General features: G+C 51.6%; 2 protein-coding genes across 2 annotated transcripts; both read right to left on the bottom strand.

Annotated features, from left to right (window-relative positions):
- Nucleotides 1-4,346: 4,346 nt before the first annotated feature.
- Nucleotides 4,347-9,957, bottom strand: UNC119 (unc-119 lipid binding chaperone). Its single transcript, XM_055577148.1, has 5 exons — nt 9,723-9,957; nt 6,170-6,283; nt 5,565-5,667; nt 5,278-5,450; nt 4,347-5,019 (listed from the first exon to the last, which is right to left on the bottom strand). Exons 1-5 carry the CDS (start codon nt 9,940-9,942, stop codon nt 4,907-4,909), a joined length of 723 nt encoding a protein of 240 aa, XP_055433123.1. The 5' UTR covers nt 9,943-9,957; the 3' UTR covers nt 4,347-4,906.
- Nucleotides 9,958-11,010: 1,053 nt separating this feature from the next.
- PIGS (phosphatidylinositol glycan anchor biosynthesis class S) lies at nt 11,011-22,603 on the bottom strand. The gene is made up of 12 exons (XM_055577146.1): nt 22,492-22,603; nt 22,074-22,213; nt 21,881-21,992; nt 19,397-19,486; nt 18,893-18,984; nt 17,327-17,534; nt 16,654-16,796; nt 15,497-15,611; nt 14,184-14,329; nt 13,305-13,405; nt 12,465-12,675; nt 11,011-12,109 (listed from the first exon to the last, which is right to left on the bottom strand). The coding sequence occupies exons 1-12, from the start codon at nt 22,523-22,525 to the stop codon at nt 11,834-11,836; spliced, it is 1,668 nt and encodes a 555-aa protein (XP_055433121.1). The 5' UTR covers nt 22,526-22,603; the 3' UTR covers nt 11,011-11,833.
- Nucleotides 22,604-23,260: the final 657 nt, after the last annotated feature.

The raw sequence follows: 23,260 nt of genomic DNA, 5'->3' as shown, positions 1-23,260 counted from the left end.
TCCCCTCTCTGGAGCAAAAAGGTAGATTTCCTGGGCCTGTGATCTTACCCCAACCCTCACCCAGACCTAGGAAGTTTCAATTTGAAGAATGAGGCATCTCAGAGGACTTTTGAACAGCAAGGAAAGGATAAGGGGATGAGGTGGGGTGGAGGGGCGGGGCGCGGGGAGCATCTCTTCCCAGGAAAACTTCCTGAAGGATTGGAAGCAGCGGCTGCCCTGTCCAGAAGCGGGGAGGGAAGGAGGGAGTAGGTACCCTCCCCCACATCCCTTCCTCCTGAGATCTGTCCCTTCCTCAGCCTTCATCTCCTCACACTAAGAAGGGGTCACTTCCCTATCCAGACTGTGCCTTTCTGCCCCCATCTTTCCCTCGCTGGGCTCTGGTTTCCACAGGTGGCATGAACGAAACGTAGCCTGGCGCTGTGTGCCCTGCTGGCCCTGGAGGGTGGTCTCTGGAGGGTCAGGGCCCCACTCAGTCCCACCACCAGGCAGGCTGCTGTCACCAAACAGCCTGGGAGGCAGCCCCACATTCGGCCTGAATGGGGATGGGGCAAGTGTGGGAGCCAAAAGCTTATCCGTGGACCTTGGACCTCGATCTCAGAGCAGCCATGGGTGGGCCTTCTGCTTAGAAAGTTTTCCCAAGGACCAGGGCCTGGGGGCCAGCCAATGCCACCTTCCTTGGCCAGAGGACATTATTGCAGAGGATCCCATAATAGAACCCTACTCTCCATCAGCACGCTCCCTCAAAGAGGCTCTAACGCTGGGGCCAGAGCTAGAGGGATGCAGGGGTGGGGTGGGGTGAAGGCATGGCCAGCCAGTGTGCCCAAGAGGAAGAACCCCCCTCTCCACCCCGACCCAGCCCAGCCCTGTGCTATACGAAGGGTGAAGCCTCTCTGTTAAGCCCCCAGCTCTGGGCAACCCCAGGCTTGTGTCTTGATACCCAAGCCCCCAAGAGCAGGGTAAGTGTTCCATGGGAGAACTTTACTGGGACCTACTTCCTTGCTTCAGAACCTCGGACCCTGAGGGCTCAGACGACCTCCTCTACGCCTCCATCCCAGGCAGCTGGAGGCCGTCAGTCCAACCTCAATCCTATGGGCCCATTCGGCACACATGTAAGTGAGCTTGCCCCTGTGCAAGTAAGACAGGGGGCAAGCAGATAAGTCTTGGGGTCTCATGTTTCTTTGTTTGTAGCCAGACTGGCCCTTGGACTAAAAACTGGGCGGAAAAACAAACCAAACCAAGAAACAGCTGAGTGGCTGCGGCTCTCTGAACTGAGCCCCACACTTCTGCTCATATGCTGCCCCCTGCTGGCCGCTCATCATGTGTTCACCCACCGTTCAGAGAGGAATTGTTTGAATGGATCCAGGGTCTGAAAGTTCTCTTATTTTCGGGAAATTAACCCTTTTAACTTCTCAGGTTTAGGGGCTGTAAACCTGAGGGTTCTAAAACCAGTTAGAATTCATGAGTCCATGAACTTGGATAAATAAATTTCACCTTCATTTTCACTTATCTCTACCTTGAATTTAGCATTTCCCTCGATTAAGAATGTCAGCAATAAATCACAATAACTTTTCACAGAATTTGTGACTTTGTCATTAGGTAGAGAAATCACATTAGAAATCACAAATGTTTTCATAATATAATACAGGCATTGCAGAATATATATAGATATCGATGTATAGTTTTTAACACGTAAAATATATAGGATTACAACATACTATTGTACATAAAAGCTTATGGTCCACAGGCTTCGGTAGAGACAACAAATGGGTCCATGACACACAAAAAAGTAAAGCCCCCTTTAGGACTTCCCTGGTGGTCCAGTGGTTAGGACTCCATGCTTCTAGTGCAGGGGGCACTGGTTCAATTCCTGGTCTAGAACTAAAATTCCACAAGCTGCGTGGTGTGTCCCCAACCCCCAGAAAAGTAAAGCACCCTTCATTTAGTTGCCAGGTGGGGGAAAGTGGAGGGTGGCTCCCAGGGGAGGGGCCAGGCTAGGGAGGAAGGCACTGGGGGCTGGGGACAGCAATTCTTCACCGACTGGAAGGGAAGCATCTCAACAGTTGACAGTGGGTTTGGTAGTTCCCACGGGCACCCCTAGCTCCAGCCCAAATTGGCATGAGTGGTGGCTCCCCCTGAAGTATCTGGGCTTTCCTGCGCAACCCAGTGGTAGGGTCCTCATGACACCCCTAAGGAGTCAAAGCAAAAAATATCTGGCTGACTTCAAAGAGAATGTGAGGCACAGCTCTTGCAAGGTTCAGCTCAGCCTTCAAGGACAGCTCATCAGCACCAGGGCCAGAACAAGCCCCACCCGACCCTGTTTCTTCCTCTTTCTATAGCCCAGGGATTCTCTTGGTTCCCAGGAAAAGTGCCAGGAACCAAACGTACCCAGGCGCACCATTAGCAGCAGGACCAGTGCCAGAGGCATGAAGACGTAAAAGGAGGCAAGGGTCCAAGGCTTCTCCAGCCAGGCCTCTGCCAGGCCTCACCAGAGGAGAGCCTCTTTGATACACGCTCCAGGGATGAGGACCTCAAAACAGGGACCGCCCTACCTGTCTGAAGGTGGAAGTAGAGCAGCACCAATCCAGAACATCCGCCCGATTCGATTTAGCACGCTCCCTCCACTCTCCCTTGGTGACCCTCCATTGTGAGGGGTGGAGTGCTCGTATTGAGTGTGTCATTCATTGGAGACCATTTGGCATTCCTGCCCCCAGGTCACTTAACACCAGGAGAGCCCGGTAACCACCTCATAATCCAGTCAGCATCATAAATGCTTGAAAACTCAGGACAACTTAGACAGGAAGAGATGGGGAGAGAGCACTGAAGCAAAGGGAATGGCATAAAGCAAGTGTTTGGAGGCCCGATTTATCAGTTGCTTTCAGGAAAGTAAATATTTACAATGTGAAAGACGTGTGGAGCCTTGCAGTCCAGGTGTTGGCAATTCTCCTGAAGATGATGGTAGGCCACTGAGGAGATTAAGCAGGAATGACCTGGTCAGATTATTTGTGACAGCTGAGTGAAGGGTGGATTGGAATGAAGCTAATAACCAATATATATTGAATGGTAGGCCGAAGCCTGAATGCCTTACATGTGTTAGACTGTCCACATTCAATTCTGAGGATTAACGCCCATTTTTCAGAAAATGCTGGCATGGAGGTTAACTTGCCCTGCCAGCATTGCACAGCTATTAAGTGGTCATGTCAGGATGCTCCCCAGTACTTCCATACGAGAGGCAGAGGGGTGCTGAGGAGGATATTATAGGCATTAGAGTGAGAGGTAAAGAACTGCAGAGAAGCAGATGAAGTTGAAACTTTTAAGAGGCAAAATCTCCAGTGATTGGATGGAGCTAGAGACGGGAGTTGAGACTGAGTCCCTGGTTTGCGGCCTGAATGTTGGGATGGATAGGATTCATCCACGAATCCTTGCTAGAACCCTCCAAGCAGGATGACTCTTGCTCCCCTGTGTGCCCCGTTCATCTTATTCTACAACAGGTATTTGTTCCCTGTGTCTCACTCATTTATTTATTTGGCTGCACCAGGTCTTAGTTAAGGCATGTGGGATCTATTTCCCTGACCAGGGATCAAACCTGGGGCCCCTGAATTGGGAGCAGAATTTTAGCCACTGGACCACCAGGGAAATCCCAATGTCTCACTCATTTTAGAATCCCAGAGTTCAGCCCAGATCTTGGCCTTCCCGCAAGGGTTCCACAGAACCCAGGTGAATTGCAGCACTTCCAGGCCTTGCAGGCTTACATTAATTATAGATTAACTATTCAGGCTACAGAGAGAAATAGTGCCAAGTGTATCCAAATTAGTGCCTGGAACAATAGGCTGTAAACCCTGACATAAACTCTCCATCTACCTGTTTCTGAATTTCTTCCATTAAGAAAATGAAGACATCCTCTGGGACTGGGGTCGGGCTGGGGGCAGGGTTATATGCAGGGCAGCCAAGCCTGGGGTCCTCCTCAAGGCAGCTGAAGGCAAGAGGGCGCCAGGCCTTAGCCTTCTCTCTGATGAAGGCTAAAAGGACAACCTAACGGTCCTAGTAGCCTCTGGGTTCAGAGAAGGTGGGGTAGAGGGCAAGGCCACCTTCCCAACACCTTCCCTCCCACCCGAGTCGCAGGCCCTTGTCCCAGACTCTGTTCTTCAAGGTTAGCTACGACTTTGGGCCAAAGTTTCTCCTCTGAGCATTCAGGTCACCATCCTTATAAAAGAAAAAACCCTTTCCAGTTGCAACGCATACTAAATACCAACTCTAGATGCCAGGAGTGGTATCCAGGTGCTGAGGATCAGGAGACAGGAGTACCCCTGCCAGCCACCACCACACACACATGCCGACCCACAACCAGAGAACAGAAAAGGAGAGTTTATTGAAAACTATATACAGTTGGTCCAGCCCCTACCACAGGCTATAATCTGGGCAGGTCCTTCCCACACCTCAGGCAGGATCTCAGCCCCTGATGGTACAGATCGGGGCTAGGGTCAGGGCCCAGACTCCCTTGGGAAGCTTGACTGCCAGACCCCGCATGGAACTTCATCTGTGAATTTACAACTCTAAATGGCCTGTCGGTGGTGGGCAGGGGAAAAGCCTGGATAGGGGATCTCTATTCTGCAACTTGGGCCCAAGAGGCTAGGGCCAACTAGGTTGTCCAGAAGTCCTGGCTACTCCTCCAACTGGAGGTCTTCCTGGAATGTGCAGGTGGACAGCCCCGCTACCACCCCACCCCACATGCCAGGCCCCATGGGCTGCACAGGCTTGGACTGGGGGACCTCAGGCTCCCTCCCTCCCAACACTGGCTCAGGGCTTCGCAACACTCCTCCAACAGAAGACCCGGGGTTGAGAGGCGAGTATTGGGGTGGTCACGGCTGTGGGCCCAGGACCCTCCTGAGGTAGGGGGTGGCTTGGGGAGTCAGGGCGTCCCGCTGTAGGAATAGTCAGCTTTGTTGTGCATCACCAGCCGGTCATCCACGAAGTAGAAGCTGTCGGACTGTGTCTCATACGGGTGACGGATCATCTCGTTGACTGCAAGAGAGGCCCAGCAAGTTGGGGCAAAGGTCAGGAGCCTGAGCCAGGTCACGGCAGGGGCTTCAGGACTCGGGGACGGGGACAAGCTGAACAAAGAGTTCCCCCAGGCTCTTTGGGTCTCAGTTTCCCTATAGGTGGCTTAGGAATGGTGGCTAGACACAAGAGAGCTGTAAGGGGAAGAGAGGGGCCCAGACCCACGTTCCCTCCAACCTGGTCCCTCTGAGTCCACCCCCCCCCACCCCTCCCCCAACGCACTCAGCTCCTCGGAGAGAGCAGGGAAGTCGTAGATGTGCTCGCAGGTGTTCTTGCTGCTGGGGATGCAGAAGCCAAAGTGGAAGTCGAAGCTTTTGAGCAGCTGGTTGCGGAAGTAGTGCCTCTCAATCATGCGGAAGTTGTTGACAGGCTTGTCTCCCACTGTGAACTCCACCCTGAGCAGAGAAGGGGGCGGGGCTGAGCTGGGCCCCAGGAGGGGCTCAGCAAGAACTCAGGAAGGGCTCCTTCCCACCCCTACCCCTACCCTTCTCCCCGGCCCAGTGACTCACGTGGCTCCCACCTGCCTCAGGCGGAGGAAGGCAGGCGTGAACTGGTAGCGGACAAAGCGCCCAGCATTGGGGTCCAGGTCCCGCGGGTTGATGGGCAGCCGCTCTGTAATGTACCCCAGCTGGGGCTCAGTGGGCTTTAGGTGAGGCCCATGCCCACCCGGAGTTTCACCCCAGGGACCTCATCTGTCTGAATTTCTTTCAAAACTCCTCAGGAGATCCTGATGCATATTGAGGGTTCAGACCATTGGCCAAATGGTTCCAATTGCTTCTAAATTGGTCAGCAGGTCACCAGTTTCAACTGAGAGTCCCAGAGCCCCAAGAGATAAAAAGACCTGGGGCCTCTGGGACTGCAGTTCCCAAGGGAGCCTACAGGGGGCAGGCTGGCAGGAACTGAAGAGGCAGGCTTGTCCTCTCAAGACATCCAACCCCAGGGACCCAGGGGAAGGTAAAGCAGCAGCCCAGCCCCAGGCAGAGGGCCCTGCTGCTTGGTGACTCCTGGGGAGACCTGGGTGCCAATCCCATTTCTGTTCTGACTCCTCAGTGGCCTCCGGAGTCCCTGGGCGGCCCACTTCCTCTGTGGATGATGGCGTACCCAATACACTCACCTGAAGCTGGGGGCTTCTTGATTTCAAAGAGGACAGTGCCTGAGTCCATGTCCCGAATCTTGAACCTGACGAAGTCAATCTTGTAGATATTCTCCTCGGGGGAGCACAGGTAGTCTAGGGGAGACGGGCGGCTGAGCGAGGAAGGGACCTAGCTACCCCAGACTAGCTACCACTTTCTCTGATCCCTAGGGTGACTGCTTTGCAGACAGAGAGAACTGAGCCTCTAACCTGAGGGAGCCCCCACAGAGTGTGGGGGAGACATAGCTCTGCTCTTGGGATCTAACGGCGGACAAAAGGTTCTCTCCTAGTAGCTTCTGGATCAGGGAGGGGTAGGATAGAAGACAAGACTACCTCCCCCACACTTTCCCTCCCACCCGGGGGTGGAGGGCCCTTCATTCCAGCCTCTGCTATGTCAGGAGTGGCTCGGTGACTTTTAACCAAATGAGTCTAGAATTGGGTGGGAAGCCCTGCCCCCCACCACCCTGAGAGGGAAGATAGAGCCCCGCTTTTAGGAACCTCACTCTAATGGGGGTGACACAGCTGTTTCCAGAGAGGATACCCCTGCCCCTCCTCTGCCCCACAGCCGCCCCCAGTGCCACATCTAAGTGTGTCAAGCAAGGACTTTATCTGACCTAGGTAGTGCTGGGGCAAACAACCCCTTCCTTGTTCTTCCTCACCCCCCAGGCCCCTCCTCTCCCCATAAGAGGCTTATACAAACCCAGCTCCCTTAAGCAGCTTACTCAAAGCTCTGCTGACTCAAGCCCAGAGCCTGGAATATTTGGGGGGGAGGGGGGTGTGGAGACAGAAAGGGAGCTACCTTTGCTCTCATCCCCCACTGATCTTCAAACAAGAGGAGGTCTTAGCAGAGGAGGTCTACAGAGGGAACCCCCCCTTAAAGGTCATCCATCCACCCTTGACTCTGAGCCACCCCCAGAGAGAAGAGGCAAGGCCAGTAAGAGGGTGTGGCAGGTGTAGCAGGGCTGTGACTGGGGTAAGGGGAATCCTTGAGCCCAGAAGAGGAACCACGAACAGTGGTGGGCCTGGCTTGAGGAAGCTCAGAAATAGCAGGGCCTGATCAACCCTCACCACTCTTGGAGCAGCAACTGCAAGCACTCAGGGAGGAGGCCCCAGCAGCAAATAGGAAGAAACAGAGAGGTGCAGTGGGGGCTCTGGTGCCCGCACAGCATCACATCCTCCCCGAAGAGGCCCGGAAATCACCCACTAGGCCCCTAGGCCACCACTGATTCCTCTGGGGCAGGAAGAGGAAGTGAATGTAAAGTCATTCTCTCTTCCCAAGCCTTGGGCAGCCCCCTCCAGGAAGCCCTCCTGGTGGCCACCTGGCACTTGAGGTCCAGCAGGGCTTATGGTGGGACTGGAGCCCTGGCCTGCCCATCACAGCCCACAGTGGGGACAGGAGGAATGGAAGTAGGCAGGTCCTACCTCACCCTGGACACAACTTATTTTCACAGAAAGTAAACACTAATCCAAAGACGTAGGAGGAAAGTGCAGGGCAGAGGAGAGGAAGAGGCAGAACTCGGAACAGCATCCTAGTCACCCGGCTCCCGGCTCCCCATAGAGTTCCCCTCCTTCCCCCATTCCCTAACTTCCGGAGCCTCTCCTCTCATTGGAGAACAACTTGCAGTGTGTCTCTTCTACTGCAAACTCAACCTATCAATCCCTTTGTCCTTAGAGGAAGTGAGGAATGGAAGATGCCCATGGTTCAGGACACCACCTCCACTCCCTCCCCCAGACGGAGAAGGATGATGCCTGGGACTCAGGGTCAGGCCCGATAAGGGGTAGTGTGGCTGAGGGTTCAGAACACAACTGTTCCCTTCGCCTCAGCCACAAATAGCTTCCTAAGCTGGATTCAGGGCTGGGTAATCCAGGAAGAACAAACTCAGACCTGTGCGATTAGGGTCAGAGGAGACAGGCAGGGGTGCCAGTGGGGAGAGTTCTGGAGCCCTGTTCTCAGCTTCCACAAAGGAGAGGGATCCAGTGAAGACTCTTCCTCTAATTGCCCACAGATGCTGAATCTGTAAGCGCTATGAATTTCCTCCAAATTCAGACACACAGTTGTATATGGGCTAGAAGCCCCTCTGGCTGCAAAATCACCTCGAAAGTTACCTAGGACTGGGACAAGTTAGACATCCTATAAGGAAGTTCTGCTCCAGAGCTAACCTGAATCCTAAACGCTGCTGTTGCCAATTATAGCCCAACTGGCACCACCATCAGACTGGTCCAGGTGCCCTCCCTTTACTACTGCCTGCTTGGGTAAGGCAGTTCAGTGCTCCAGGGGTCCAGCCAAGAATGGCTGCTGCCTGGCTAAGAGAGGAGGGAGATGCTGGTCCCCTGGGGACCCAGATGCACAGGCCTAGACCTGCCATCAGTCCCCTCCACAGCTGTTTGGAAGCCCTGGACTCTTCTGCTCCTGCAGCGCCAGAGCTCAGGTCCAGTCCAGCAACTGCTCCCTACCCTCACAGGGGGACTCCAAAAGTTGCCCTCACAGAGGGAGCCAGGGCAGGGTTACTAACCAATGAAGCCAAGATAGAAGGCCACTGCCTCTCCAAGCGCCTTCTGTTCTTTCAGGCTCAGCCACGGCCTCTGCCATGAGACTTCCCTCCCTTGTTCCCTGCCTACGGTGACCCCCTCCCCTCCCCTGAATGCCCAGTTGTCTGCCTCCAAGCAGCAGCATGAGCAGTCCTGTGGGGCCCTCAGTATTGACAAAAGAGCCCTATTTACAGAGCATGCACGGCCTGCCAGGCACAGTGCAAAATCAGAGGATTTATTTTCACAACAGCTCTCTAAAGGTAGGGGTCATTATTCCCATTTTACAGATGAATATGCTCAGAGAGGTGAAGTTATTAGCCCAAGGTCACACAGCCAATAGGACGGCAAAGTTGGAACTTCAGTTTGGCAATCCAGCTCAGAAACTCAACCACAGTGGTGGCTTGGCCTCCCAAAAGAGGACAGGCCCTAGTTTAGGCTAAAGGGGGTATTAACCCACTTCCTTGAGAAGCCCAGAGTCAAACCACTGAAGCTTCCTCTTCAGGTCCTTTCCTGGAGAGAGCGATGGCCCCAGACTTCCTGGGGGTGTCCAGTGTGAAGGAGACCTAAGGGTTTTGATACCACACCTAGCCTCTAGGGTGGAGGAGACCGGGGACTGACTGCATTCAGCCCCCCTCCTCGTTATTGCAGAGAAGATCTTCAAAGGACTCTGAAGACTCTGTGGGGAGGGGGTCACAGTTGCAGCTGCTGCCCCACCTCCACCATTGGAAAGGGGGATGGACTCCTCAAAAAGGAAGGAAAGGGGTGGAAACGAATCTCTAAAGGGGCAAGGGGGGCGCAGAGAGAGATCGAGGGAAGGGGGGACATGGAGATCTCAGGCTTGGAGGCAGAAGGGTAGAGGACACAAGCGAGGGGGACCCGGGTGGGGGAGGGGATGCGGGGGGAGGGCGGGAAAGGGGGCGGGGGCCCGGGCTCCGCGCGCCCCGAGGGCCCCCTCTCGTGCTCTCTCACTCCCGCCCGCGGGCGGCGCTGCCTCGCGGGTGCTCACCGCCCGTGATCCGCTGCAGCCCCAACACGTCCTCCGGCCCGATCGGCTGCTTCCTCTGCAGCGGCCCCGGCCTGGGCCCCGGGCCTGCCTCCGGCTCCGACTCGGACCCGGATTCGGATTCCGCCTGCAGCTCCGGCTTGGGCTCCACGTTCGGGCCCGAGGCCCCTGGAGCGTGCTCCGCTCCCGTCCCGGCTCCGCCGCCGCCCTTCTTCACCTTCATGGCCTCGCGGGGCCGCGGCTCGCCTGCTGCCGCCGCGGCTGCCTGCGCCGGCTGGAGCCGAGAGAAGGGGGAGCGTCCGCAGCCCCGCCCCCGGCCGGACCGGGGCCCCAGGTACCGCCCCGCCCCCGGGGTGGGCCCGGCGCTGGCCCCGCCCACCGCCCGCCCACCTGGGCTACTGACCCGGGGCAGGGAGGGGGCCCACCTGGGGACGTCGTTTATTTTTCCGGTAGGGGTTTTCAGGGGTTCTGGCTACCTACTCCTTCTTATTAGCTGGCTTCCAGCCACTCCGCCCTTCCCTCTGCCCCGCACGTGAGTTCCCGTCTCAGGGCCTGGGATGCTCTTCCCCCAGATGGCCTCCTCTCGTTCTTCCGGTCTCAGCTCAAATGTCATCTGCTCAGAGGCCCTCTCAGACACCCCGTCACTATCTGATCAGCCTGTTTTTTTCTTATGCATCATCTGAAATTCGTTTCATTTGCTCATTGACCGGTCCTCCTACAAGACCAGTTCGGTGAAACTGGAGATCTTGTCTTTGTTCTCTAGAGTACCTAGCACTTGGTACAGTGCCCACTGCAGCTTGCAATCAACACAGTTGACCCTTGAACAACGTGGGTTTGAAGTGAGTGGGTCCACCTATCTGGATTTTTTTTCAATAGAAAATACTACAATACTACACGATGGGAGGTTGGCTGAATACGTGGGTATGGAACTGCAGATAAACAGGGCCAAATATAAATTATCGTCTGATTTTTGAATGCACAGAGGGTAGGCATCTCACCCACTATGTTGTTCAAGGGCCAACTATATATTCTTTTTTAGAATTTATGAATCAGGTAGTATCTGAGAGCTTACACTGCTACTTCTCTCCCACACCCCCTGCTAGACAACCCAGGAAATTAGGAGGGACAATAGCCTGCAATGTCTCGCCACCACAGGGCCCTCCAGGACAGGAAGGCAGGAAGGGCATCTGGCCAGGTGGAAGTAAAATGGACCAATGAGCCCAGGAAGACAGGAGGAAACCATGACTTACACACAAATGAAGAATGAAAGGTATGATCACACTTTGTATCATTCCAGTTCATATTCAACCAATGTTTATTCAGAGCCTAGAATATGCCAGACACTTTCACAAGCTCATCACATTTAATCCTCACAGCCACCCTGTAAGGGAGGTGTCATTAGTGCTATTTTAACAAAAGAAAAACTGAGGCTCAGAGAGGATTAAGTAGCTTATTCAAAGCTCCCCTGATATTAAGTCCAGAAGCAAGGGTTGAATTCAGACATGTTGGATCCCAAGTCCAGAACTCTCCCCACTGTACCACACTGCCTCTATAAAGGGATGAGGAAGGGAACCTCTGCCACACACAGCATCAGGCTGCACCCACCAAGTGTAGCCACCCAGGAGGAAGGGAGAAGGCCCCAGAGATGACAGGGGCCTGGCCCCTTCCAGAAGAGCAGTGCTAAGGTTCTCTCTGAGGGATCAAAGAGAAGCAGGAAGGGGGCCCTAGAACCCAATCCAGGGCTTTTCCCTAATGCTCCCCCTCAGTGCAAGAGGACTGTGAGGAACAGGGCAGAAAGACAAGCTGCCCCTGCTGCAGCAGGAGACAGTAAAGGGCCTTCAAGTGCAAGCCAGGTAAGGAGACCCAAATTGGGTCTTTTGAGGTTTGGGGGTTGGAGTGGGGGGAGGAGATGAAGAGTGGGAGGGACCTGAGCCACAAGAATCAGGAGGACAGGAAAGAGGAAACCCTCTTGGATTGTTATACTTTGACTGCTGGAGTGGCAACAGAGCAGGCTGGAGACAAATCATTTGTGGCAGGCCCCATTATGTGCCTCTCAATCCAACACCTCCCCTCCTGGCTGGAAAGGAAGGCTTCCTACTGTGATGCCACCCCACTCAGTCTGTCTTCTCAGGCTTTTTCCAGGACTTGCGAGTCTCCAGGAAGATTTTGGACAGGGACAAGAGGATGGGCACAGCCATGGGCAAGAAGAGTGGGATGTAGATGGCAAACTTCTGGTCATCAGGGAAATAGAGGAGGTGGAGGAGTGACGGATCAAAAAAGGCACGCTCCGAGGATGTCACAGCTTCCTGGCTGGCAGCAAAGGCAGAGGCCAGGTGCCCAGAGGACAACTCCTCTGCCGCCTTCTGGACTGCAGCTACAGCCCTGTACACCTAGGAAGGGGCAGGGCGTTACCGAAAAGTCTGAGGCATCAGTTGGTAGGGAAGGGTGGGAGAGGGCCCCACTGTGTCGTCTATCTACCAGGCAGGTTGCTTGAAGTTCACCCAGGATATATGGCAGCCAGTATAAAAGGGCCAGGGGTTATCTTCTTAGTGCCCATTTAACACTTCACACCCACACTGCACTCCTCCTGGGGAGCTGGCACTGCCCTCTAGAGGAAGCCTGGGCACTGAGGATGGCATGCCCACACACTCTCTGAATCTCTAATGGCTCTCTGCCTTCACCACTCCCTGGCCGTTGCTGGCCACTCCAGTCCTAAGCCACAGGATGCATCCCCTGCCTGCTTACCTCAGACGCCACATCGTCCTTGATGACAATATTGCTGATCTTGCCCAGAAGCTGGGCCAGGGAGGTGAGAGTGGTGGTGGCTGTGGCCAGGTTCTCCACGGACCGGGCCCAGAGCAACCGGTCTAACTCCCAGGTCATTATCCCTTCACTCTTAGGCCCAAAAAACAGGCATTTTGGAGGCAGCTGGGGCTGAGCAATCCCAAAGAGCAGCCTGTAGGAACAGCGCAGAAGATCAAAGGAGCAGAGACCACAAGGTGGGAGAAGATGGTCGAGATTCCTAGAGTAACTATCAAGATTTTCCATCTCACCCAGAACCACAGGGGTTGTAGGAAGCACCTCAGGGTCTTAGGGGGTGAGACGCAACCCTAAGCAGTTCTGAGCCCTAAGCTCCGCTTTAACCAATGATCTCTTTTTGTTCTTGTTGTTGAAGTTTAGTTGCTAAGTCGTGTCCGACTCTTGTGACCCCGTGGACTGTAGCCCGTCAGGCTCGTCTGTCCATGGGATTTCCCAAGTAAGAATACTGGAGTGGGTTGCCATTTCCTCCTCTAGGGGATCTTCCTGATCCAGGGATTGAACCCACGTCTCCTGTATTGGCAGGTGGATTCTTTATCACTGAGCCACCACGGATTCATAAGGCTTTTTTTCCTAAAACAGTATTTGTCAGCAACTAGTCTTTCTTAGGAGAAGGATGAAGGGATTCTTGGAAACCTTTCTTGGTTTCCTTGGGGCTCCAGGTACAGCCAAGGTATCCCTGCCAGGTAAGAGTTCACTCCAGGCAGCCCAAGAGGCAAGAGTCAGACTCAGTAGCCACGCCCCCAAGCGGATCCCCCAGGGCCTCACCGCAACTGAGCCAGGAACACCTCCATAACCCGCATCATGTCCACCTCGACTCTCACTGGCAGCTGCGAGCCGTTGTAGGCTTTCGGGTCCACGTTGTATACCTGCAGGGGGCAACGAGGTGGCCTCAACATCACGCCAGGACCATGCACAGCTCTGCCCCAGACCCTCTGGGGGCCACGAGAGAAAAGGAAGACATACTCTGTGCTCTTTAAAAATGACAAACCAAATATGTCTGGGATACCTGCTATTAGGAGTTTTATATACATGATCTCCACTATTATCAGTCGTTTCTGACTCTGTGCAACCCTATGGGCTACAGCCAGGCTCCTCTGTCCATGGGATTTTCCAGGCAGGAATACTGGAGTGAGTTGCCATTTCCTTCTCCAGAGGATCGTCCCGACTCAGGGATCAAACCCATGTCTCTCATATCTCTTGCACTGGCAGGTGGCTTCTTTACCACTAGCACCACCTGGGAAGCCCTATATCTCCATTACCCCCTCACAAATCTTATTAAAGAAACATTTGTTAAAAAAAAGAAAATGAAATATTTGTATTCCATTTTAGAGTTCCTACCCATGAGAAACTCCCAATCTTACAGGGGAGACAGAGTTCCCAATCTTGTAAGACTCCCACAGATAGGGCCTAGATCTAAGTTACACACAGAATAGTCCTACATCAGTGCAAACTGCCAAGTGCAAAAGGCGCTGATTATAGCAACCATGATGGAAACAAGAAGCAGTGGGGCCGGCCGAGGAGGCGCCTCACCTCCCCGACCCACTCAGGCCGGGCCACGGAGGAACAGCAGAAGGAACAGTCTCAGGGAACATCAGTCTGTCCCTGAAGCTTGGGCTCTGGGCTCTGCACGGTGTGACCATTTACCATAATGCCACCCCAGCGGGGACTGTGGAAGGCGTTGGTGGCCACTGGAGCCCCGTCCTTGTCCTTAATGTACAGGGGGGAGTGGGCGAGCTCCGGAACGTAGAGGAGAAAGTTGAGCACGGGGTAAAGGGAGGCGGCGCTGGATCCTGGGGCACAAGGAGAAGGGGAGTCAGCACAGCAGGTTGCATCCAGATCTTAGTTCTAGGTCAGCCGCTGACTGCTGGGCACTCTGTACCTCAGTTTCCCCAGCTGATAATCACTAAGATATCCTCCGGGCCTGGGTGTCTGTGGTAAAGAACCTCAACATTTTCCCAACATGTGCCACTCCCCTGAAAGTGCATTCCTGCCCCTGAATCGCCCCTCCTCCAACAGACCCCCACACCATACCCTGCCACTGCCGACTGTCTAAGACAGCTTTCTGGCCCACTACCATATTGCACCCATATTATTATAACCTGTTCTTAGGCACAAGGATAAATCTGACCTCAGGTCAGTCCCTGCTTCATATCCTTCTGCAGCCAGCCACTCTTACCAGGTTAAAGTTCAGACATCTTAAAGTGGTGATCTAGCGCCTGCCTGCCTGGCCAGCCTCAACTCGGTCACTCTCTCAAAATTCATCCACAGTAAACTTTCCTGAGCTTCCAGAATGTCTATGCACTCTTAACTCTTTTGCCTCTAAGCTCATAGTGGCCTAGCCTGAAATCTCTCTCTCTGTAGACAGTCATGCCGTTAAGCAGTCCCTCAGACTTTGAAGGGAAGGAGGAAGGGAGGAAGGCTTCACCAAGGCCTCTCGTGTTGCCCCTCCCACAGCCCTTGATACACGCTGACCTAACCCTGAAATTCCACAGCTAGTGATTTACTCCCCTTGGTTTGCCTCTATTACAGTTCTCGGTCAAACCTCCTCTTCCTAGGATCCAGCCCCAAAATGATAAACTGGAATCCCAGCTTCAAGGTTCCTCAATCAGCAGAACTATTGACTCAAATTCCGCCCCAATGTATTGCTACTGTTGTCTTTTCTTACAAGAAAGTGTGGCTGTATCTTCCCTGGATGGTTTGCAGGGACGATCCATGTGTTTATAAAAAGTGCTGGGAATGCTTAATAAGTGCTTTTGGCTATGACAGTGTGGAAGTGGAGACGTGTGGAAGTGGAGACTATCATGGGAAAGGAGCCTAAAAGCCCAGCACCTCCTCAACACTCTCGGACCAACCCAACCTGGGAGCCGTCACTATACACAACCCACTTCCCACCCCAGGCTGAGCCTACCGGGTCCTTCCCTGGCCTGCCAGAGAGACCCTCAACCTCAGGAGCTCACCCAGCCGGGACTCCACGGGGTTGATGACATGGGGGAGGCTGTGTGCGGCCAAGTAGTAGCTGGAGGAAGCTGAGTCAAAGCGGGGGTTTACCCCCAACACAGCATAGTAAAGGATCTGCAGAACAATGAGGAAAAGCATGTTATTTTGTCTGATGAGTGATAGTCCAGTGTGTCCTCAAAAAGATAACAATTAGGCAGGGAAAATATGAGAGACAAAAATCAAGGCTTATGTATACCTATGGTTGACTCATGTTGCTGTTTGGCAGAAACCAACACAATTCTGTAAACCAATTGTCCTTCCATTTAAAAAAAAAAAAATTAAGGCTGAGAGAAAACAGGACTAGGGGAAAAAAAATAACAAAGCTAAGGATAAAGTTAACACACTAAATCCATGCTTTGAACACATTATTTTACCAGGCTCTCCAAAAGCCTAAACAAAAAAAGAGCATAATTCAGTGTCCACAGATCAAATCAAGTTAGCTATTCAGAAGTAATTACTCCCACTACCAAGACCTGATAAAAATGTCTCCCACATTTTCCCTAAAAAGGACACTGTGTGATTCAGAAAACTACATTCTTCACGTCTTTATTGTTACTATGTTAACGTCTTTCAGGAAGTTTTTTTTTGAACTGTTTTATACTGAAGTATAGTCAATTAACAATGTTGAGACAGTTTCACGTGGACAGCAAGCAAAGGGACTCAGCCATACATATACATGTATCCATCCTCTCCCAAACTCCCCTCCCATCTAGGCTGCCACATAACACTGAGCAGAGTGTGCTATACACTAGGTCCCTGTTGGGTTATCCATTTTAAAAACAGCAGTGTGTACACGTCAATCCCAAACTGGCTGTGTGTTTTTAAATAAATTTGTAGGATAGTAAAACTGTTGAATACAGTTCCAGAAGGAGCCATAAGGAAGTTAGTTTTTTAACAAGCACTGACAAAATTCCCCAAGCTGGACACCAAGGAGGGAAAGCAGACCCCAGAACCATATACATACACAGGAATTTCCTAACCAACCAGAAAGCTCAAAGAGCCGGAAGAACAGACTACGCTTGTAAAGGCTACATATCTGTGGTAGGAAAGGATGGTGCAGGACGGCAAAGGGTGGTGTACCCAGGGAAAGGGCTCTTCAGCTTGTTCCTAGTCTCACCTGCGAGTCCACAGAGAAGTTGCCTGCCGCACTGAGGGCGCTCAGGAAGGGCTGCACATAGCGCCGGACAGCCCCCTCGATGTCCCAGTGGACGTCATGGGACTTGGGGTCAGGGTTGAGTAAACTGAAGGTGATTTCATAGCCTATAGAAACAGGAGTCAGGGAAGCCAGGGGTTCCTATGGATCAAAGGCAAGCCTGTACCCCTGGCGAAGCTGCACTTGTTTCTCTCTGGAAGGGGCCTGATTGCCATCATGGAACCAAAGGGAGGATAAAACTGGGGTGAGGAACACTGAGTACTTTAAGAAAAAGATGAGAGACTTCTCTGGTGGTCCAGTGGCTAAGACTCTGTGCTCCCAATGCAGGGGGCCTGGGTTCAATCCTTGGTCAGGGAACTAGATCCCCCATGCTGCAACTAAGATTTCGCACAGCCAAATAAATAAACAAAAAAAATGTTTAAAGAAAAATGAAACTAAAACCTATGGCTGATTCATGTTGATGTATGGCAGAAACCAACACAATACTGTAAAGCAATTATCCTTCAATTAAAAATAAATACTTTTATGAAATCATAGAAGGAGTGAAGCATCTGCATGTAGATTCCCCTCCCACCCCAGTATCTCTGCATAATTCATTTCCTTCTTCCTTCCCCTGGCAAAAGCTGGGTCATCCTACCCAAGCTGGACTTGAGAGGCCGCCTCTTATCAGAACTCCACTTGTCCTCGGGAAGGTGGTCAGCCAGGGCTGCAGCAAGAACGTCCTCAGTCAAAGACATGGCCTGGGCTACCTGGATGATGCGGCGGCCGATGATGTTAAAGGCCTCCCGGTGCGTTATCCCCCGCACAACTGCCATCCGCTTGGGCCCAATGTAGCTCATCATGTCCTATGAGGGGCAAGCAAGGGACAGGAGGCCCACACAGGTCAGGGAAGAAAGCAGAGGAGCACTCTGGCTCCTGTCTTTGAGAATCTGGTCTTTTGCCCCAGCAGGTCTGCACCTCTCTCTGAATTCACAGTGAACTAATTATCTCAGCATTTCTGAGCTATGGGGATATGTGAGTGTTTTCATTCATTTCAGTTCTCTTCTCCTTCCCAGTCGACACAGGTCCGGGCAACAGCTCTATCTCTGTGGGCTAGAACTAAGAGATGGCACACTGAGCAAGAAGAAACAAACCACTGGCAAGTTTGATACAAGCAGACAGCACATGGCAAAGAGGCAAGTACAAGAATTTTCATGGCAGCATTATTTGTAATAGGATAAAACTGGAGACAATCCAAATGCCTGTTAGCGACAGAATGGATAAACTGTGATATGTTTATACAATGAAACATAAGGCAGAATTTTAAATGAACGCATTCGATTCAACTAGACATCATGAATGACTCAAACATAAAGGTCGAGCAAAGTGAAAACTGGAGAAGAACATGCACTCTATTATGCCATTTACATAAAGTTCAAAAACAGGTAAAATTAAACATAGTGCTTATAGAGATATAACATGTGGTAAAACTTGAAAAAAAGTAAGAGAATGATACACACTAACTATGGTCGCCTTGGGCTGAAAGGGAAGGGGTATAACCATGGAGATACACAGGGCTGTACTGTAGTTTGCAAACTGGGGGTGGGAAATGCATGTTCAGTAAAATTTTCTTTCATCTTTTTGTAATAATTAACATTTCATTATAAATTAAAAAATAAAGGACTTCCCTGATGGTCCAGTGGCTAAGACTCTATGCTCCCAATGCAGAGGGCCTGGGTTCGATCCCTAGTCAGGGGACTAGATCCCACAGGCCTCAACTAAGTTCACATGCCACACACAACTAAAGACCCCATATGCTACCACAAAGATCAAAGATCTCACATGCCGCAACGAAGACCCGGCACAGTCAAATAAATAATATTTTAATAAATAAATAAAATGTACCTGGTACAGCTCCCACTGAGCCTTTTGCTCAGTAAGTGAAAAGATCAATGTGTGGCTCATATTACCATCATAGCCCATTCAAAGTGGCTTCTTTAATCCTACTGACTTTTTTTTCCCACTTGAAATTGGAACTTTAACCATCTCCAAGCCTTGGATTTAGAAAGACCCAGAGTCAATAAAAACAATCCCTATTTTTAAAAAAATACTTGCGGACTTTTCTGCAGCAAGTGGAAGGAATGGGCAATCCCACAACCAGGAGACTTAGGTGAGGACGAGCTGTAGGGAGACAGCCGGGCCACAGCCTGTCTGCTCACCCTACCTGAGGGAGGAGCGAGCAGCGTTCAGAGATCACGTACACTGTCAGGGAGCCCTCTGCTTGCTCCGATGGCTCAGCTAGCATGGCTTCTGCCTCTGGGGACGAGAGCAGGGGGTTTACCAGGAGCAGAAAACACCATTCCCTCTCCCTCTGGCTCCCCCAGGATGCCTAGTCCATCACTCCACCTCCCACTCACACCCAGCTGACACGGTGGCCAGGTTTGGACCTCAGTGGCCCACGCTAGGATACAAGGTCTCTCACACCCAGCTTTCCCAGAGAGGTTCTGGCGTTAAGACAAGGGGTGGTGGGAATTCCCTGGTGGCCTAGTGGTCAGGATTCTGGGCTTTCCTATTGCCCAGGGTTCAATCCCTGGTCAGGGAAGTGAGATAGCCACAAGCTGCATAATGCAGCCAAAAAAAAAAAAAAGACAAAGTATAGAAACTACACACTTAGAGATCAGAAGGTAAAAGAGGGCTTCCTGTTAAAAATGATCACCCCTTTCGGTACCTTGTATATTGCCCAGTGACAGGGCCGCCTCCTCATGATCCAAAGCCCTCCGATAGGCCTTCTGGAAACGGCATTTGATTTTCAGTTTATCTGAGAGAAAACAAAGAGGCATAATGAGAAGAGCCCACCTTTCCAGCCCTAACACTGTCCAGCATCCTGGAGAGCAAGATGGTGATGTGCAGAGAAAGGCCAAGAAGCTTCAGCCAGTTCTAATGATTTATGCAGACTGTGTGTGCATGCTCGGTGGTGTCTGACTCTTTCTGACTGCATGGACTGTAGCCCACCAGGCCCCTCTGTCCATGGGATTTTCTAGGCAAGAATACTGGAGTGGGTTGCCATGCCCTCCTCCAGAGGATCTTCCTGATGTAGGGATCAAACTCACGTCTCTTGCATTTCCTGCATTGGCAGGCAGGTTCTTTACCACTAGCACCACCTGAAAAAGCATGGATGATATAAACACACGAGGCACTCCACCTCGTCCACCTGCCCAGCTCTTGCCTCTCCCTGTGAACCTTCAACCTGAAGTATCCTCCCCACAGGGAAATCTACTACAATATTCATTACAATAAAAAAGGTATAAGGAGGAAAACCATATGATTATTTCAATAAATGCCTCAAAAGAATTAAACTCAGTACACATTCTTGATAAAAAGAAGATGCTGGAATAGAGAGTCAGACATAGAGAAGGGACACGTCAGGACTTCCCTGGTGGTCCAGTGGCTGAGATTCCACACTCCCAATACAGGGGGCCTGGGTTTGATCCCTGGTCAGGGAACTAAGATCCTGCATGTCACACAGTGCAACCAAAAGAAAAAAGTATTTTTAGTTAAAAAAAAAAACAAACCTGAACCTGATTTTAAACAAATCTAACTATCAGTTTATAGGAAATAAGGATAATAAAGGAATACATTAAAAAAATCTTCCAAATCCAGAATGTGAGATGTCCTAACAAAACAAAGGACCTGGTTTCTCCAACAAATCAATGAAAAGAAATATATTGGAATGGGGTAGGAAGAGCTGATATATAATAAAAGAAAAAAGAGAAACTTAACAAAATGGAGGTCATAATGTTAGGATTAAATGAGGCAACACATGTAAATAAAGTGTTTCACCTAGTTTCTGGCATATAATGAACAACTAATATTAGTTATGCTAGTGTTATCCCTTCCTCACCTCCTCATTTAACCTGAATTCCTACACTTCCTTTAAAAATCTGTCTTAAAAATTACAATGCTCGGGACTTCCTTAGTGACGCAGTGGATAAGAGTCCACCTGCCAAAGCAAGGGACACAGGTTCTATCCCTGGTCCAGGAAAATTCCACATGTCACTGAACAACTGAACCTGTGTGCCACAACTAATGAGTCTGTGCTCCGCAACAAGAGAAACCACCTCAATGAGAAGCCTGCACACTGCAATGAAGACCCAGCACAGCCAAAAATAATAAATAATGCAGAGGTTGTTTAAAAAACAATAAATGCTGTCTCTTAAAAAAAAAAAAAAAATTACAGCCCTCAAAACCTTCTCTACCTTTTTTTCCTCCCAGTTATAGTCTCTTTCTTAAGTTCAGTCTCTGTTTCTTATATACTTATATACTTCTACATTGATTTCTATCTCTGTCTCTCTCCCCTACCTATGGATTTCTTGAAACCATTATCAATTTCTTATTCATCTCTAAATTCCTGATACCTAGGGAAAGTGCTTCCCTGGTGGTTCAGATGGTATAGAATTTGCCTGCAGTGCGGGAGACCTTGGTTTGATCTCTTGGTTGGAAGATCCCCTGGAGGAGGGCATGGCAATCCACTCCAGTATTCTTGCCTGGAGAATCTCCATGGACAGGGGAGCCTGGTGGGCTACAGTCCATGGGGTGGCAAAGAGCCCAGACACGACTGAGTGACTAAGCACACAAGAAAAGTGCCTCGCACTCAGTAAAGTGTTAATGTTAAAATGAATAAGGCCTATATACAAGTTCAAACTGATTCCAAATCCTGTGTTCATTCCACTACATCCCACATCTTCCTCTGTCCCCTGAGCATCACCTGCTGCTGATCAGGTAGCACAATTGTTTTATGAAAAAAACTGCCACGTTAATGGTGAATACTGAATTTAAAGCTTTTTTTTTTTTCTTCTCAGCAAACACAGTGTTCATTTAGAGAGGGCTTTTAAAATAAGTTTTCAACCACTTTTTCAGGGTACCCATGTTCCTCCTGGGCTTCCCAGGTGGCACAGTGGTAAAGAATCTGCCTGCCAATGCAGGAGATGCAAGGGACGCGGGTTCAATCCCTGGGTCGGGAAGATCCCCTGGAGGAGGAAATGGCAACCCACTCCAGTATTCTTGCCTGGGAAATCCCATAGACAGAGGAGCTTGGCGGACTTCAGTCCAAAGGGTCGCAAAGGGTCAGACACACACACATGCTCCTCCTAGCCAATTTATCTGTGGACTGAGCTCAGACCAGAAAGGCAGCCCTGATCCCCCAGGAACTCACACTTCAGAGGGATCTCTCTCTCATGCACAACGGTGAAAGGCAGCTTTTCCTGGTCATCCAATGGCACTGACTCCTGAGTAAACACTACAGTGACCGGCACCATTAGCCGCAGCTGCGGAAGAAGCATCAGAGCCATCAGCTGAGTCTCCATCTTTCCGGGCTGTCCCTTGGTCCTCCTCCCCTGAGGTCTTACCTTCAGGGAATTCAGCCCACTGATCTGGGAGTAAGGCAACGGGGCCCGGTAGGTCTCCGTGGTCTTCCACCAGAGCGGCAACCCTAGCACGATGACCACCGTGGCGAAGAAGAGGGCGGCGCGCTTGCCTCGGACCACCTCTGGGGGGCACGGAGGGATCCACTGAGGCGCCAGCAGTGGGCTCGGGTGCCTGCCCGACCCGGGAGGCGGAGGAGCCCGGGCAACCCGTCCTCAGAGCCTCTCGGCCCGCCTTCCGAGGGATTCCCGGGCTAAGGGCCGGGGCCCGAGTCTGAAAGAATCCTGTCCAAGACGAATCCCGACCCCCAGTCCGCGAGACCTCTTGCACACCACAGTCCCCACCCCTGCATTCCACCCTCGCACTCCGCGAGCCGCAGCCCCGACCTGAACCCCACCGAACCTAGGTCCGTAGCTGCAGCCCCGGTGGCCGCCATGCTTGCTTCCGATCGCTCCTGCCGCCGAGGGGCGGGGCCGCGCAGGCCTCCCCCAATCGGAAACCCGCACGGAGGGGGCGCGCCCACCGCCGCGGTCACGACCAATCGCTAGCGGCACTCCGGCGGGAGGAAGCCTGCGAGGGGTAGGTGGTGAGGAGGTTCAGTTGTGTCCGATTCTTGCGACCCCATGGACTGTAGCCCGCCAGGCTTCTCTGTCCGTAGGATTCTCCAGGCAAGAATACTGGAGTGGGTTGCCATTTCCTTCTCCAGCGAGGGGTAGGAGGGGTCTGCAAAGAGCCTCTCCTGAAATTTGAAAGGTGGCTGCCCCGGCGTCAACGGGTGGTTGAGAAACTGTGCGGGTTTCGGTTTTGCTGGAAGACACCCTCTGATTCCATGTGTAACCTACTCCTAGCCCCAGGGATTAAGAGCGCAAACTCTGCAGTCGTTAAATGCTAGCTGGGCGACCACGGGAAGCTCTAAGTCTCAATTTTCTCATCTGAAAAATGGAGATACTGACTAAAATGAGGTCATTCATAAAGAGCAGACAGAAAGTCACCTATCACGGTCATTGTTTATCATCCTTATTATAGAGCTCCTCTTCCTGAGGAGCAAGCTAGTAGTACCTGTTTTAGCATATTTAGCTCATTTAATACTTTTAATATTCATTTGGATTCGTTCCTAACTTGTTAAAGTCTGAATACTTCACTAAAATTCTTACAAATTCATGAGCACAGA

This window comes from Bubalus kerabau, chromosome 4 (assembly GCF_029407905.1).
Source record: "Bubalus kerabau isolate K-KA32 ecotype Philippines breed swamp buffalo chromosome 4, PCC_UOA_SB_1v2, whole genome shotgun sequence".
Classification (NCBI taxonomy): Eukaryota; Metazoa; Chordata; class Mammalia; order Artiodactyla; family Bovidae; genus Bubalus; species Bubalus kerabau.
Note: the sequence above shows the minus strand (reverse complement) of the source record. Positions and strands in the feature narration are given on the sequence as shown.

What these genes read in the sequence shown, in the direction of transcription:
- PIGS (XM_055577146.1), bottom strand. Translation starts at nt 22,525, where the DNA reads ATGGCGGCCACCGGGGCTGCAGCTACGGACCTAG. An exon ending in ACTTCTCTGTGGACTCGCAG is followed by an intron (nt 15,612 to 16,653) that starts GTGAGACTAGGA and finishes ATTGTTCTGCAG; the next exon opens with ATCCTTTACTATGCTGTGTT. An exon ending in CCCCGTGGAGTCCCGGCTGG is followed by an intron (nt 14,330 to 15,496) that starts GTGAGCTCCTGA and finishes CTTGTGCCCCAG; the next exon opens with GATCCAGCGCCGCCTCCCTT.
- UNC119 (XM_055577148.1), bottom strand. Translation starts at nt 9,942, where the DNA reads ATGAAGGTGAAGAAGGGCGGCGGCGGAGCCGGGACGGGAGCGGAGCAC. An exon ending in GCTGCAGCGGATCACGGGCG is followed by an intron (nt 6,284 to 9,722) that starts GTGAGCACCCGC and finishes CGTCTCCCCTAG; the next exon opens with ACTACCTGTGCTCCCCCGAG. An exon ending in CAAGAAGCCCCCAGCTTCAG is followed by an intron (nt 5,668 to 6,169) that starts GTGAGTGTATTG and finishes GGTACATTACAG; the next exon opens with AGCGGCTGCCCATCAACCCG.